This window comes from Eleutherodactylus coqui, chromosome 3 (assembly GCF_035609145.1).
Source record: "Eleutherodactylus coqui strain aEleCoq1 chromosome 3, aEleCoq1.hap1, whole genome shotgun sequence".
Taxonomy (NCBI): Eukaryota; Metazoa; Chordata; class Amphibia; order Anura; family Eleutherodactylidae; genus Eleutherodactylus; species Eleutherodactylus coqui.
In genome coordinates this window covers 203,367,291-203,384,956 of record NC_089839.1, presented here as the reverse complement: position 1 = coordinate 203,384,956, position 17,666 = coordinate 203,367,291, and the positions used below count along the sequence as shown (strand labels likewise).

The 17,666-nt window shown below is 47.8% G+C and overlaps 1 protein-coding gene and 1 non-coding gene across 2 annotated transcripts in view; both read right to left on the bottom strand.

Moving 5' to 3' along the window:
- Positions 1 to 17,666, bottom strand: part of IARS1 (isoleucyl-tRNA synthetase 1) — a 53,567-nt gene that overhangs the window by 16,810 nt on the left and 19,091 nt on the right. Inside the window, exons 2-13 of the mRNA XM_066596821.1 lie at positions 14,474 to 14,600; positions 14,056 to 14,212; positions 13,786 to 13,905; positions 12,902 to 12,984; positions 11,050 to 11,167; positions 10,837 to 10,984; positions 10,680 to 10,767; positions 9,545 to 9,605; positions 6,846 to 6,941; positions 4,514 to 4,636; positions 1,812 to 1,903; positions 1,632 to 1,730 (exon numbers count right to left, since the gene is read on the bottom strand). Coding sequence (XP_066452918.1) covers positions 1,632 to 1,730; positions 1,812 to 1,903; positions 4,514 to 4,636; positions 6,846 to 6,941; positions 9,545 to 9,605; positions 10,680 to 10,767; positions 10,837 to 10,984; positions 11,050 to 11,167; positions 12,902 to 12,984; positions 13,786 to 13,905; positions 14,056 to 14,212; positions 14,474 to 14,592 — 1,304 coding nt within the window. The 5' untranslated portion in view covers positions 14,593 to 14,600. The remainder of the gene's footprint in view (positions 1 to 1,631; positions 1,731 to 1,811; positions 1,904 to 4,513; positions 4,637 to 6,845; positions 6,942 to 9,544; positions 9,606 to 10,679; positions 10,768 to 10,836; positions 10,985 to 11,049; positions 11,168 to 12,901; positions 12,985 to 13,785; positions 13,906 to 14,055; positions 14,213 to 14,473; positions 14,601 to 17,666) is intronic.
- On the bottom strand, positions 14,657 to 14,785 carry LOC136622695 (small nucleolar RNA SNORA84). Its single transcript, XR_010791886.1, has one exon. It is a non-coding gene; the product is annotated as a small nucleolar RNA SNORA84 (small nucleolar RNA).

Sequence of the window (17,666 nt, the reverse complement as noted above, 5' to 3'; positions counted from 1 at the left end):
ATTTGGATTTGGAATGAGAGTCATGTGAACTCAATACAATGAGGTCAATGTCAGTCTTTTGGACGTCATGTATATTTTACCGCATGATACTAGAAAATTAGATTTTCTGAAAGAAATCAACCACAACTCCATGTGTATGTAGAGTCCTGCGGCAGGTCTCAGCTCTGAACAGACACTGAAGATCACTACATCAGGAACACCTACTCAATTATGGGTTGGTTCACCTTTTAGAGAGATCCCAGGTATTATACATCGTGGAACAGATTCCACAAGGCGGTGCACACCCTCCATCCTCCATTCGCCCCATGCCCACAGCAGCAGCTCTGTCAGTTGGCACACATTTTGCGGGTAAGTGGGAGCAGATCTCACAGCCCTTTCCAACAGATCCCAAACATGTTCAATGGGGTTACAGTCCGGTGAGGTTGGGGGGGGGACAAGGCGGAGTGGGGAATTCATTATTGCGTTCCTCCAAGTGATCCGAGATAGATGACACAGAGTGCTGTCCTTTTGAAAGATGGCACTGTGGTCAGGAAAAATCTTTTTGAAGATATGGGTGCAGACGGTCAGCTAACAGGTCCCTGTAGCGTCATCATTCAAGGATTGTGGTCCGATAACCAAAAGTCCTAAGCCAGGAAAACGCTCCCCACACCGTGACACTGCAGCCACCGGCCTGATGAACTGCATTGGTGCACCTAAGGGATACAGCTTCATGCCATTTCCGCCAGATGCAGACCTGGCCATGCATATGATTGAGCAGGAAACTAGACTTGTCACTCCAGACAACCTTCTGTCATGTGTCCATGGATGTCCTTCCTGGCCCCATACCAGGTGTTGGCGATGGCCTGAGGTCATCAGGGTACCCTTGTCAGTCTTCAGCTACTGAACTCCAGTTGACGCAAGGTACGCTGCATGGTCATTGCAAAAATTTGTCTCAGCTTCCCCTCTGGGATCAACCACATGTAGCCAGCCGCTGTGTGATCTTCTGTCTGATGTCTGTCCATGGTTCAGGCAGCACTCTGTGGTTCAGGAACAGCCAACAAGTGCGACTGTTTCAGAAATACTGCCACCACAGCTCTGGTCACCAACAATCTGCCCGCGGTCAAAGCCACGCAAGTCACCATGTTTACCCACGACTGTTAAATGTTGCCTACTGCTGTGAAAGGAGCGCTCAGCACATTATATGAGAGCAGAAGCGGCTGTCACGTGGTACTATGTTACTGATCACAAGATGTCATGCGCCAGCTGTTCCTAATGCAATGGTCATTCTTTGTATGCCTTACATGTGTGCTGTTCACACTAGCTTCATATAATATAGGAAATGACTTCACCGTTCCATGAGTCAGTGGGGGCAGAGCTGCCCTGTGTACCAGTGACATCCCAGGACAAGTAAGAACGGCTGTCCTCTAGGATACTTTCCTACTGACCACTAGACCTGCTGCTTTCTACTTCCCTAGAAGTTAAGAGGTAGCCCACGGATGTACAGACATGACATGAGCCCCCTACAATGGTGCCTCCACCGCTCCTCATTACAGATTGAGCACAAAATATACACCAAATATCGCTGCCATGTAACCCACACAAGTTTCCCCGTCAGTTGCAGCCATGATGTTGTGGCCACGGAGCCTCCTTACCAATAACACTGACTGTTGTTCTGCAGCAGTTTGTCCACCATGTGTTCAACCCTGACAAACCAGCTGGGGACGGCTTTGTATATAAGTGGCGTCTCCGACCTGAGGAGAGAGCGCAGGTTACACACGCATGGCCATGGAGGAGGAAGTATCAGTAGTACCCCTGCAGGGGCAAAGACTCACCTCCAGCAGAAGGGGTAACTGTGCGTGTACGTGCTGCTGTGCACCAGGCGGCTGCGCTCCTTCAGCATCTTTATAATGTCCTTATCAGCATCCTTAGATCAGAAATATACAATTTAATGTCACCGGAGGGCAAAAACTATCCAAGACACCTGGTGGGGCAGGTTTACTGACATTTTGCCATGTTAATTTTTTCCCCTTTAAGCAGCACAGAAAAAAACAAAACCCAAAAAACTAAAAACTTAAACTATCTGGAAACCGTCAACAAGCAGCTGGATTTTAGTCCTATCCAGTCTCATTATACCGAGTATATAAGAGCCATGGCACACTCTGCTTTTTGCCCAAGAGAAGTAGATGTGAAAGATTTAGCAGTCTCCTTGTGTTTGAATCAATTCCTCATTTGACTACAAAAAACAAATGCAGAAGTGCCCTACGCCGGGCCCTGGACCGCACACGCCATGCTGGAACTACATGTGTGCCGCTTACACTGTGCCCAGACTTTACACGCATATACCTTACAAGCATGTATCCTAGGCTGTGCCTACACCTTACATGCACATGCTTTATACATGTGTCCCCCAAATGCTGTAGGGCCATCTCAACAATTGCAATGGTTTATTTAATATTTTCAATCTATCTAACAAATCAAGCAAACTCGCAAATAATAAACATTGTGCCCGGACCGTACATGCGCATACCTTCTACTGTGCCTGGACCTTACATCCATATACCCCACGTTGCACCTGGACCTTAAATGTGTGTACCCTACGTGTTTGATGGCGATCTTCATCTTTGTAACATTTTTTTTTATTCCTTCAATGCATCAAACAAATCAAGCAGATTTGAAAATGGTATTTTTACCAATCTCTTACCTTTTTGTCTCTACATCTACTATACAGACATATGTCTCCATGGTTACACACTACAATACAAGTAAACCCTGACTGATTCTGCACTCCTACTGACATTATACTGGGTGTCCTAAAATTATATATATGATCTTTAACAGGGCGCGGCTATGTACGTACCAAAAGTATTTCCATTCGGCTTATGTCCAATCTGCCAGGCAAATGCCTTTGCGATTCTGGACTGGGCGGGTGAGCAATCCAGCTCAGCCTGCAAACGTGTCGTTGGCATCAGCGTGGACAGTCCTCGGTCTGACTGCATGCTTCCTGTCACATCACACTATTGATTATTATTTGTGATGGTCCGTGGTTCCCAAACTTTGCAGCCATAAGGCTGGGTTCACACGGGGCGTATTCTCGGCGGAACTCCCGCGGTTAGGCCGCAGCAAAAACCGCAAGATTTCCACCAGGAGAATCACCGCGGAAAAACCTGCGGCGGCTTTGAAGCGGCCCGGACGCTCGTTTTTCCGCTGCGGCCGGCGCTCCCATAGAGGAGAGCGCGGCTGCGGCGGAAAGAAAAGATAAATAGACATGCTGCATATCCTGAAACCGCAACCGCGGCCGTTCCAGCCTTACTTACCACAGTGGATTGGCCGTCCCGTGTGGACGAGATTTCTGAGAAATCTCGTTTACATGGCTGGCTAATCCCGAGATTAGCGGCCACGGGTGGATTTGCCGCAGCGAAATTCCGCATGGAATTGCCGCGGCAAATCCACCCTGTGTGAACCCTAATAAGGCTGGGTTCACACAGGGCAGATTTGCCACGGCAAATCCGCCCGCGGCCGCTAATCTCGGGATTAGCCAGCCATGTGGACGAGATTTCTCAGAAATCTCGTCCACACGGGACGGCAAATCCGCTGCGGTAAGTCAGGTTGGAATATGCAGCATGTCTATCTTTTCTGTCCGCCGCACCCGCGCTCTCCTCTATGGGAGCGCCGGCCGCAGCGCAAAACCGAGCGGCCGGGCCGCTTCAAAGCCGCCGCAGGTTTTTCTGCGGCGGTTCTGCCGGCGGACATCTCGCGGTTTTTGCTGCGGCGAAACCGTGGGATTTCCGCCGGGAATACACCCCGTGTGAACCCAGCCTAAGGCATTTAACCTCCGAGTAATTGTGGGTGAGTGAAAACAAATGCACATACCGCACTTTGTTATAAACTCAACCAGTTTGCTGCCATGTTCTGCACGTGATGCTCCCTGCTGAAAACTGTTTATGCGCGAACAAACAGCGAGCGTGAAATGGGCACTACTTATGTTGCATCCGACATCCATGATGCGTACACAAACATCATATATCTATTTTTGGGCTACCATGTATTCCCGTTACATTTAGTAAATAACCATGGAGACTATTCAGCAAAGTTACATTAACAAAAAAAAAACAAAAAAAAAAAACACCTAACTGGGCCCATGGGTGTCCGGCTGCGAGGGGCTACGGATCTATGTGGTTCACCCCTACAGCAGGGTCATGAGCACATAGACTGATCTGGATAATCCTGTGTTTACGCTGGGAGTATAATAAAACCAATCAGTCAGAAGCAGCTTGTTGATTGGAGAACAATCTGCTGCTGGAAACAGTGTCCAGAGTAGGGGATGTAGATTCCCATACTGCTCATCCACATCTGCTGTGTATTAGGTGTATTGAGAAGGCTATGTGAAGGGCAGACTATAAAGTCCCACCTTGCATCAGGCTCTTATCTGCTGTAAACCTTCTCTTGCTGCAAGGTTTACAGAAGATGACCAGAAGTAAAACGAAGGAGGATCAGCAAGGAGAGGTTGGGGCTCTCCTCCCATACTTAATCGAACCTTGACGTATTGTCCTGCGAAGTCCGTCACTTCCTCGGAGAAGCAGCCGGAGGCATTGACTGGGCACACTGGAACAGAGTCCTTCTGGATTATCCCAAAGTTCATGCAGACCCTGTAGTCATCCTGAAAGGAAGAGAGAGTAGTGGTAACTTGTGTACATAACGGAACGCGGGCACTGACTGTGCTCAGAAACAGACGTGGCTAATAGCACTGGAAATAGATGGGTAGGTGAAGAGGTCACCACGATATTAGTCTAGATATGATATTCATACAAAAATATCTGTAGCAAATAAACGATGTGTGAATGCACCCTTAAAGGGGTTGTCCAGTTGGAAACTATAAATGGCCTATCCTTAGAAGAAGCAACTAATAGTAGCTAGTCGAGGACCTGTCACCTAGGACCCCCTTGATCAGCTGTTCACTGGGCCAGTGTGCTCATACACTTAGCCAATTTCTGCAGGAAGCATATAGCTCTGTTCCCATTGCAGTGGTCAGGCTTGGTATTGCAGGTCAAATTCCTATTCATTTCAATAGGAACTTGGCCCGCAATATCATGTCTGGCCATTGCAATAGGAACAAAGGTGTCCGCTTCCTCCAGAGATCAGCTCCGTGCACAGGTGCACTAGCCCAGAGAGAACAGCCGCTTGGCGAGGGTCCTGGGTGGCAGACCCCTGTTGATATACTACTGATGGCCTATTCTATGGATAGACCATCAGTAATTTACAACTGGACAACCCCTATTTGTTTTTCGTTCTATGTATGCAACAGAGACAGCAATGATGTATTGACTAGTACAAGCAATCACTTATGCACCGGGTGAGTTGACAGAGCAGCCAATCTAATTAGATCAGAGCAGCGCCAGTGAAATAACGTATTTCAAGTAACATCAGTTGTTAACGGTCACACACAGTCTAAAACCGTGCACAGGTAGCCGGCGGTAGAGGAAATGTAATGCGCTGATTCACAGGTTGCAAGCTGCATGTTCACAGGTCACAGTTGCTACAGACAAGTAAAATAATCTTATAAACTAAAGCCATTGTAACTAGAGGAACCTCTGTGTACATCTAAAAACACACCTTAAAGTGGCTACAAGAGCTGTGAGAGAAGAAACCTCCCAAGAGTCTGTACACAGACCTCACAGGAGTCTTTCGCAACCCATCAGGGTTTCTTTCATACACTTCATGGAATAAAGTAGGTCAGGGAGCTACTTCTCAGTAAAGATGCAAAAATCTACATGCACTTTGCTGATAGGGCCCGTATACTAAGTACTGCGATGTCGAAGTGCAGAACATACATACATCACCCTTTTACCTGGGCCAACAGTCGCTTACACAACCGCACGCGAGCGGATGTCACCGCTTAGGTCGTCAGCACTGAGCGTTTACACAGAAAGACTTGACACTGGATCGTGGGCTTCTCGTCCGCTTCTCACTCAGCGCTTCACCTTCTATGTGAAGCGCTGACCAGGGAGCGTTTACACGGGACAAGAAGTCAGCGATTTTTTTGAATTTACACTGAACGATTATCGCTCAAATTCGTTCGAACACGTTGTGAGCGTTACTCGCTCAGTGTAAAAATCCGTGGTATAAATCTGTTTGTTTAAAGGGAAACAGTCATCAAGTTTTTACAATGCAATCTATGATAAACCTTTAACAGTGCTAATGAGATTTCCTTATCACTAATCAGTTTCGCAGTACATGTCCGATACCTTTACAATCTGCTTTCTAAGCTTCCCCATGCTGTATTAAAATGAGTTGAAGAGAGTCAGATTTTTCCCTCAGTGCTGCTCCAACACACCTCTGTTCTTGACTGGCATGCATACGGATTTCTCTTCTTCGCTGTAATCCCACGGAGGTGCCATAGTAAACCCTGCCAATCAACAACAGGGACGTGCCAGATGTATGCTGAAGGAAAAATCTGACTCTTCTGCAGTATCTGACTTTTCAACTTATTAGGATATAGTTCTGGGGTATGAATTACAGAAGCAAACAGCGATAAGGAAATCTCAGTAGCAGCGCTGTTAAAGGTTTATCATATATTGTATCGTGAAAACTTGATGACCGGTTCCCTTTAACTGTGATGCAGGTGTGATGCAGATCTGCACTACAGTTGCCACAGATCCATGGAACCGCGCTGTATCCATACAACAGGGTTTTGACATCTGCATTGCAGAGAAAAATAAAAAGCAGAAACGTCACCATTTTGACACCGATTTTGATTCAAATGAAAGGGACAGAGATAACGCAGAATCCATGCGGATTTCACAGTGTGAACACGGCCCAAGGCACGGAAATATGCACAGAGTTGCAATCTCAATATTCCTCGTACATACCGCTCCAAAGTACGGGGCCTGGTGTACCACGCCTGTGCCATCATCTGATTTGACGTAGTTATCACACACAACAGTAAAAGCTCCCCTCTCTGCAGCCTGGGAAGAAGAACGATATGGTGAGTACATCATCAATAAGGAGAAACCAGATGGCAGCGATGCAAACATCATGGAATCACATATACACTGCAAACGATATACCTCAGGTCAGGTGGTGTTGCAAGTGGATCCGGCAAGTCCATATCTTCATGCCCAAATGTAGTAATGCAAAACACAAGAAACTTTTCAATCCACTTTTATATAACTTTCATCAAAAGGTACATCAGGATTCATTCACCAGAGTGCTCACAAAGCAGCAGCGGTTGGCGTGTGTCCACGCTACCACTCAAGCCTCTGATGCTTGGCTTGTGGATGAATTTATACAGATTGACTTTGTGAATACTCGGGTGAATAACTGTGATGTATTTTTGATGATAGCTATACAGGATGTAGTCAAAAAAGCCGGATCCAGCGCGCTCAATACTGGTGTCCTATATTAAAGTTACAATAGCGTACATGGATGCACTGCATGACGATATGGCGCATGGGCCCCGGAACATGGAATTTCAGTTTTGTGTTGCGACTTTGGTAAAAGATAGAACAAGGGGCCTTTTTTTTTTTTTTTGGGCACCCAACAGTTGTCCGAGCAATTGTTGTTCCTGTGCTTTCACACAGGAGTTGGGATCACTCAGTGAATGGAGGAGGAGAGGGCCGGAGAACACTGATCACCCGTCTCCATTCACAGTAAACAGGCAGTCGTTCATAGATGAACTGCCTGTTTATATAGGCCAATCATCATTTAACCTTTATGCCTGCATGACGAACTACAGTTTGTTGTTCAGTCGCTGCTGGCATTTACACTGAACGATTATCATTCAGATTCCTGTGATGCAGCAAGATATCGTAAGTGTAAAAGGGCCCTAAAACCCGAATGCAAAGTTGAAGAGTAGCATGTGAGAAGAAGAAATCCACCTTCTACGTCTCTCTAAGTCCTGTGGGACCGCTGCTATGACTGAAGTAAGAAAGGCATACTTGAAGTGGCCTCCTTGAGTCATAGCAGCGATCCCACAGGACTTAGAGAGACGTAGATGGTGGATTTCTTCTTCTCACATGCTACTCTTCAACTTTGCAATCGAGTTTTACTTTTTTTCTCACAGGGGCCACAACACAAAATTGAAATCCATGTTCCGGGGCCCCCAGGGGCCTGTGCCCTATACCATCATGTAGCGCAACCATGTCTTTCTATTCTACTACGATATTATTTCAATATAGGACACCAGAAGTGGGATACAGAGCTGGATCCGGCTTTATAACTATACCCTGTAAAAAAAGCAGATTGAAAAGTTCCTTGTGTTTGCATTTGGACTCAGACATCATTCCTGTCAGTACAGCAATGTCCATGACAGAGAGGCAGCCGTAAGTCACTCCAAGATGTGGAGCTCCTCTACCACAAAGAAAAGTAACATTCCCAATGAATTCACTATAAGAAGCAACACAGATCTGAAGGCTACTTGCCTGTGGCGCCCCCTTGTGTCTTTCCAGGAATCACTCTGCTACCTGCAGGAGGATCCAGGCATTGGGAGTGATCTATGAGCCCGCACCAGTAATACGCAGTACACAGCAAATATACATGCTACATGCATATTTGCTGCGTATGTTACATCCCCATAACATATCCTGGCACCCAATATGCACCAAAATAGGACATGAGGGTTTTTTTTCCACACGTGTGATAAAACGACAGGTGTAAGTGGCCCAAGAGAAATCAATGGGATTTTAGAATTGCATATTACACGGGCCACATAAGCCCATGTGAGTGAGCCCTTAAAGAGTAGCTGCACTTTCAGTATGCCACATAGATGTGTCAAAAGTATTGATCAGTGGGGATCCTGCTGTTTAGATCCCTGTTGATAGCTTGACGAACAGGGCTGCTGTACTCACCCAAGTGCTGTGCTATACACCTTTATGAGGCCATCTTCCCCTGCCGAAAGGAGCCAAAAAGCAGCGATGATAGCCAATGGGGCACAACTCTCAGGTAAGGGCTGCAGCCTGCTCATTCCAGCGATCAACAGAGGTCTCAGCAGCAGGACCCCCACTTATCAATAGTTTTGACATGTCTCTATGATACGTCAAAAGTTAATTAAAAGTGCAGCTACTCTAATTCTGTTTTGCCGCCCACTTAAAGGAGCCCTGCAAATATAGAATACACCCGTCACTCTGCAAGACTTCAGCAGCTTGAAGAAAATCTTGCAGAGCAATCAGGGGTATGCTTCTAGAGCCCCTGCTTCCTTAGCACCAAGGTTTAACCCTTTGCAATCCAGTTTTGGATTCAGTGTTTCCTAGGGGGCTTTCTCTTTCTGCAATTATACAATGGCACCATCTGCTGGCTAAAGCTAGTACTGCGGTATGAGACATGCTGAAGAGGCCCCGACAACAAAGCGGCCAGTAATATACAGTAAGAATACCCTGCCGGACGTCTTTTGACATCAGAGCTGTACAGCCTTCAATCAGAATGTCTTCAGACGTCAGACAGTGGACTGGAAAGGGTTAACTTTCCTGGCCTACAGTGCAGGACTTGGACAGAAGGGATACACAAAAGGAGGTGACAGGAAATGGCATTTGTCTCTTTGTAGGGATAGCCACAAGGAAAGCACCATTATTACCTTGGCGAAGTAGTCAAATAACGGTTGATAGCGTTTTCCTTTAAGGGTGATGCCAGGAAATCTGGAAAACAGGAAATATCAGATGGATCCATTACTGCAGCTAAGAGAATAAATGTGCAGCGCACTGCCGACCAGGAATAGAGACACAACCCTAAAGCATTACTATTTATCTGAACCCCTTTCAGCTGTCAAAGATAAAAACATCTGAGAAAGAAGAACAAGCAGATTGTCTCACCGCACAAAAAGCCGGGACGGCACCCTATGACCGAGTCTAGAACATCAGGGGTGGTGTCACCAGAGGTAGGGCCACCATCATTGCATGTGTTACCCTGGGAAGGATGCAGAGGCCGGCCTAGTATGACACACAGGGGGGGGGCACGCTCACATGACTTACACACAGGCAAGTCTTAAGTGGCGCCCTCATGTGTCACACAGGTATATCACAAAAAAGATCTAACCATGGAAAGTATCTCTGTCATCACTTTTATTATGCAGGCTTATCACAGAGGTCACCATCACATGTGTTATACAGATATATCACAGGGGTTATCAAGATGCATATTACACTGACATCACAGAGGTTACCCAGTTTTGACACCCCCTGATCATTTGAGCAGCCCCCCTCAGCTGCCATTGCTGTTACCAGGGGTTCACTAGTATTTCCATATTCTGCAGCATAAATGAGCCATAAGGCTAACTTCACATGGGCGAGTGTGATATGGGGCCGTGAATCTTATTGTGCTCCCCATCATGTGAATTCCCTGTGGATGCGAGACGTTTTTATATCAAAACAGCCTTGCATTTAATGCGATGCTGCCCCCAGCCCCATTGAAGACAATAGGTGCTGTGATGCGAGAGCACGCAGAAAGATAAAACATGCCGCAATTTGTTTCCTGCATGGCATTGCAGCGCCATGCAGGAAAACATCGCTCATGTGTATGACCCCATGCAAAAGAATGGGGATCACATTGGTGCGAGCCTTGTGCGTCTCGCAATACACAAAACATGCGCGATTTTCTTATCTGTGTGAAGGCAGCCTAATGTAGAGATAGACTGTGAGAACACCGAAGAATCCTGAGAACAAGGGTTGCCATGGGGCCTATAAGGCCTTTAATGAAAGGAGGAGCTGACTCACCTGTCCAGAATTGTATATTGAGCATCAGTCTTGTACAGAGAGGACAGTCGGGCCTCCATCAGTATGTACACATTGCCGTTGGACTTATCTGTAAAGGAAGGAAGACCTCATCAGTCAGCTGGTGTCTTCTGACCCCGCCATCTTCGGCGACACTCACCTTTCAGCTGGACGTAGGTCAGTTCTGGATTAACACAAAGAGCCATGTTGCTGGGCAGGGTCCATGGGGTGGTCGTCCAGGCCACAAGGGATACAGACGGGTCTTCAACTAATGGGAAGGTGACGATCACAGAGGGATCTTGTACATCCTGAAAGTAGAGGGTTGTCAGAGAGGTGCCAAAAGCCCCAAACCTCACAATCATGCAGTACTTGCCTTGTAATTCTGGTTGGACTCGAAGTTGGATAACGGAGTGTTACAGGCGGTGGAGTAGGGCATCACTTTGACACCTCGGTACACAAGGCCTTTATCATAGAGCTGCTTAAACACCCACCTGTGCCACAAAGACAGGAGACGATCAATAGAGATTTGCCCAGCGGTGGTCATTACACTACATTTCACATGCAAGTGCTGCCTCCTGCTGGGCATAGTTTGATGGTTTTACCCACTTGCCAAACATGCAATCAAGTGGTCAAAGTGACCATGAAGTGCTATAAAGTACAGTAACGTCTGAAGAAAAATCTGCCATGAGAACAACAAATCTGTCAAATAGATCATAAGCAATCCCGTACAAGGCTGACAGCAGGCCCCAATTAACAACCGAGAAACAGGACAACTCCAGGAGGGTGCCCAAAATCACAAGATACAGATGCAGAACGGCTACAACTGTCCATAGAAGGGGATCAAGTGCGATTCCAAGTGTTCTCAGAGTTAACAGTCACTAACCTTAAAAGGTACATCAACAAGTAACAGATATAAGAACCTGTGGGGCGGCAAGAGCGCCAAACGCTTACAAACCTTGTTCAGATATAGGAAAGCTAGTGGGACATGTATGAAATCATATCCCCACACTTACTTCTGGGGCTAGAAATCCTACATGCATTGTGGGTGGATGAGACCCTCCCCACTCACACGTAACAATGTAAGCTGCAGCAATGTGGGGCCAAAGAGCAACAAGCTAATTACATACATCAGACAGGAGAGCAACAACCACGAAACCCACCAACATGAGAACACAGTGAGGGCTGAGAGGACAGCCAGGCTCACACACTCAGGTTTTAAAGGGGCATTTGCATCTTGGCAAGTTATCCCCTATCTAAAGGATAAGGCATAACTTCCAATCAGTGGGGGTCCCACTGCTGAAACCTCCACTGATCCAGACAAATGGCCCACGGTAGTCCCAAAATGTCGACAGCAATGACCATGCATGCACTTCACCGACTTCAAATGGCACCACCAAAGTTGGCTGAGCGCTTGAACTCCACCATCTCTGGTAATTCCCACTGAAGTTAATGAAACAGTGGCATGCATGCATGGGGACCATTGTAAAAGTTTCAGGTCGTGCCGGGGACAATTTCTCCGGATCGGTGGGGGGGGGGCCCAGTGGTCGGACAAGCACTGTTCAGAAGGTTATCCCCTATCTTGTAGATAGGTGATAAACTGCCGAGATGGAAATCTTTCTTTAAGCATAGTTAATGTACGTAGATCCTCACCAAATCCACCAACATTCTGCATCCAATAGGATTTTTTAAATGCTATATATACACGCTATAGGAGCCATATTTTCCACTTCTTTCTTGTTGAGCAATATACCTGTTATGCCACGTCAATTTTGGGATGACAAGAAAAGTGCAGGATTCTGCTTTCTTCCCTAAGATGCTCCATATAATGAGAGCATAAGGTCCCAAAAGGAACACCGTGCCGTCCCCTCCCCTTAGATGTTGCAGAAGATAAGCCTTGTGTCCCACCAGCTTCATGTATCAGTAATCAATGACTGACTATAAATTCGAAGGAGTAAACGTATTCTTCAGCTGCTCTGTATGGGAAGTAATTATTATATATAGTTCTACTGACACAGACTGAAGGGAGAGATTACTGCTTACATCATACTGCCTGGTGAATAGAAGATACACCCAAGGGCCAGGAAAGCAGCGTGTAGCAGGGGCCCAGGGCCCTATTAGATAACTCATCAGGACTAACCACAAACACTGATGGGAGGGATAAAAGCAAAATAGAAGGTCCGCAGTGCCGGTTACTTGTACATGACATGTGGCACCACAACACCTACCACACACTCTCCATGAACCAGGGGTACAGGGTCTTATAGTCGTTCTTGAAGTCAATCCATCGGCCCAACCTCGTCACAGTGATCTGTAAGAAGGAGAAGGTTGAATGACAAATATGCTGAAGATGATCAATCCCTGAAACAAACTGTAAAGCTCAAGTCCTTGAGCAGAACGTGTTATGTGTATACCGGCTGCTGCAAGGAGGCACCGTATACACAGCTATGAAGGCCGTGAGCATGAAAACAAGCCCAGCGCAAAGTCAGCATCCAGCAGACACATTGACATGCACGAGGGTCTATTCACTGAAAAGTATTACATATATGAAGACCACCCCCTACTATCCATTGATGTATAAGGACCCCTCTATTATTCGCTAATCCATGTAATATATGAGGACACTCCCCCCTACTATATGCTGATCATGTAAAGTATGAAGAGCCCTCCTCATTAACGGATGACCATGGAATGTACGAGGATCCCCCCTACTATCCACTGATCATGCAATGTATATAATGACCCTCTACTTGAGATGGAAAAGGAGGATCTGAAATCACAGACTTCTACAAGACCCATCCTGTTTCGCCCAAGCCTGGAAGGTGGCAGAAGGGTCTTAGCAGTGGCTTGTCTCCCTTATCCCATGTGCATGTTTATGGGAAGGGGTAGAGGACAGCACAACAGAGCATACCCCAATAGCTTCTCAGACCTTTCCAACCGAGCCCATGAGACCACCATCTGCACCACGTCCTGCCCTGTCACCTCCATATACAAAGGGCTTGCATACAAACCAGTCCTGTAATGCTTCACCACATCACAGTGCCCCCTATACATCCCTTCACCCAACCAGATCTGTCCATGCTGTCATCAGCACGCTGGAGCGCCCCCATACCTCCCAGTCCTGCGAGTATCTCATGACGATCCCACGACACTGCTTGTTGTATTCTGCAATCCCCATTTTAGCGACATCCTCTGGACCTTTTATTCCCAGCGTCTTGTCAATTTCATACTCCTGCGGAGGACAAGTGAAGGTCATTAATTAGTGCATTATGGGAATAAATGTTTAGTCTGAACATACGTATACATGTCCGAAATACACCTCATCAGGTTATACCTCCACTCTAATCATCAGCTGACAAGGGGAGAACGAAAACCAACTCACCACTGGTAATCCGTGACAGTCCCAGCCGAACTTTCTCTCCACATGAAAGCCACTCTGGTGAGCAAACCTGGTCACGATGTCCTTAATGGTGCCAGCAAGGATGTGCCCGTAGTGTGGGAGGCCTGTTGCAAAGGGAGGTCCATCATAGAAAGTGTACCTGGAGACAGAGCGACAGGCCAGTGAGTATAATGTGCCGCAGTAACCAGGAGCCATCACCACTCACAAGGAAGCCCACCTCCCAACAGACAATTCCCCATCGTTCAAAACAGAAGATCCCACTCATCTCATATCCATATCTAGATATACATATACACACACACAAGCCCCACCATATCTACCCGTGTATATAGAAACCACCCAAATCTCCCCATATACAAGAGGGTTTGGAGAAGGGACAGAGGGGTACCGGATTTCTCACCTGGGCTTATTCTTTGACTGCTTAAGACATTCTTGGAAACAGTCCAAGTCCTTCCAGAGCTGCAGGATCTTCTCTTCCTCTGCAGGGAAGCTGATAGTCTCTGGCACCTGCTCAGCCATTATGGACTCTGCACAGAAGAATAGAGATGAGGGGAGAGGGTCCGGGATGACCGCAGCTAGAGATGTCTGTCACTGCAACCGGGCTATGGCGGCTAAATGGACAATCAGCAGCCATGCATAATCACAGTATTAATATGGGCCTCTTCTCTAACTGCAGCACTGAACGGGCTTCAGGCTCCAGTAACCACAAGGCCTATACGGTGGTCAGACGTCATCATACAGACACAACATACATACATATATACACACACAAAACACTCACTGGTGCCACCGGGGAACCCTGGTCAACACATGAAATTGTTACCAACTTAAAAAGGTCCTAATTAGAGATGAGCGAACCAACTCGGCCACGCCCCTTTTCCGCCCGAGCACCGCGATTTTCGAGTACTTCCGTACTCGGGCGAAAAGATTTGGGGGGCGCCGTGGGTGAGTGGGGGGTTGCAGCGGGGAGTGGGGGAGGGGGGGGGGGGGGAAGAGAGAGGGCTCCCCCCTGTTCCCCGCTGCTACCCCCGCTCCGCCACGCCTCCCCCCGCCCCCCAAATCTTTTCCCCTGAGTACAGAAGTACTCAAAAATCGCGGTGCTTGATCGAGTAATTACTCGAAACAAGTATATTCGCTCATCTCTAGTCCTAATCTGTAGTTTCTTGGTGTGCTGAACACAAATATGACCATGAAATTTGTTGGCTGTTTTGAAGATATTTCATATAGTGCATTTTCTGTGTTTCACCGTGTAAATTTATCCAGTAGGATGTAACCACATCCTTAGGCCGCCTGCACACGAGCGGAAATCCCGCCGCGGGATTTCTGCCGCTGAAAGTTTGCATAGGAGTGCATTAAAATACGCACTCCTATGCAGACGGCCGCGGTTTGGCCGCGTGAAATCTCGCGCGGCAAACAAACCGCGGCCTGTCCTAATTTTCTGCGGGGCATGCACTCACCCGGCCGCCGGCTCCGGTCTGCGCATGCGCCGGCTGCGCGGCAGCCGGCACATGAAAGAGCCGGGGCCGCCAGGCGCGGGTGAGTACGCGCTCGTCCCTGCAGGCGCTCGGGTCGGATCGCGCGGCGAGAATTCTCGCTGCCGGATCCGACCCGCTCGTCTGCAGGCGGCCTTACAGTTTGAGCCAGACAGCAGCCGTGTGCTTACAGGACCTGTGATGTCAGCATCATGTGACCAGTCACTGCTTCTGAGCTCATTACCTCACACCTAAGCCCAACATAACCAGTACACCACATATAAAGCCAAGACGGAAAGGTTGAGCATTTAAAATACTTCAGACTTCGTTGGATACAGTTTAAGCTACTGTTATACAAAACTGTTACTTGATCCATTTAGTTACAATACAGAAGACTAAGGCCTCGAAAGTGCGTTAATACCGTGGACAAGTTTTGCTATATTTGTGGGGAAGTGACATTTGCCAACCAGAAGAAAAGTATCCCTTCCCAAGTGAAGGCGGCATATCATCTTTACTTCAGATGCAAGATTGGCGACTAAGACAAGCCTTGGGCCCGGCATATATGCTGTGCCACATGTATGACACAGCTTTCACAGTGGTTGAATAGCAAAAGACCATCAATCCTGTCCCCGTGGCGTGGAGAGAGCCAAGCAACCACACAAATGACTTACTTCTGCTTGGTTCCTCCTCTTTCCGGCGGGATAACGAAGCACAAGAAGTCGAGAATACTCTACCCCAACATTCCTTCTCCATTGAGACCAGTTCCATGGGATATACAAAATACATGTGTTTCTTATGTCAGTGGGATAGCCAAGCAAGGGCACTGCACTACTTGTGGAAGGAATGGACTCGCAGACAAAATGTAGCAGCTGGAGAGAAGAATATCCAGCACCCAGCTCTGGTCGAGGCTCACAGAATCCTGCTAACAACCCTTCACAAACTAGGTTTGATGAAGAACTTTGTGGAAGCCTTGGACTGGACTCCGCCAGCTTTCTGATACCTTCATGAACAATTCCCTTGACTCAGCGAGGCAAAGATTTTGTGGGTCCTCAGATTTAAGAGCTCTTCAAAGATGACCGATTCAACAACTTGCTGCAGGGTGATGTGAATATTTCGCCTGGTGTCTACTAACTTTCTTGGGAATGTTAGGGCAGAAAACTACAAGGAACAAGACCTGCTGATGCAGTAACTTGGCTGCAATATGTCTCTAAAGATCCACCTCCTTCATTCCCATCTGGATTTCTTCCCAGATAACTGTGGTATGGTGAGTGATGAACATGGCGAACGTTTCATCAAGGTATCGCAACAATGCAACCAGGGAGAATGGTCCACTAGCGCGCCGCCGGCCGGCTGCCGCTGGACGCTAGCGCGCCGGCCAACTGCCGCTGGACGCTAGCGCGCCGGCCAACTGCCGCTGGACGCTAGCGCGCCGGCCAACTGCCGCTGGACGCTAGCGCGCCGGCCAACTGCCGCTGGACGCTAGCGCGCCGGCCAACTGCCGCTGGACGCTAGCGCGCCGGCCAACTGCCGCTGGACGCTAGCGCGCCGGCCAACTGCTGTTTTGCCTGCATGGACATCTTGTATCCTTGTACTGAGTTCATGTCAAGTAAAGTTTTGTCAAGCCCTGACTGTTCCCAGGGACCTGAGGTATGTTACACAAGTCTGCAGCTCATTTATTTACCACCGAGGGTCATTCTAATGAATATCAGAATGGTGGCATCACCCATGACAACCTTGTATCCTGTTCTCCTGTTTATTGGCCATCCCTCTCCTAGGGGTATCTAGAGGAGGCCCAGCGCTGCTCTGGTTGAGGCTACGTGTGTCCCTCCGGGAGGGAGCCTGGTAAGTGCCAACTGCTGCTGGACACTAGCGCGCCGGCCAACTGCTGCTGGACACTTCTCTGAGCTGCTGAGTGTCGGTCCTGGTACTTTGTGCCATTCCCTCAGTCTGCTAGCTTGTCTGCCTTGTTTTGTATCCTGCTTCTGTCAGCTTGTCCGCTAGACCTTGCTGTTATCAGCCAGGGCCTTACCATCTGCCTGGGTCCTGTTTGTACTGTTCGTGTTGGTTTTGTCATCTGCCTTTCCTGTCAGTATTAGTGGGTAGTAGTCACTTGCATAGGTA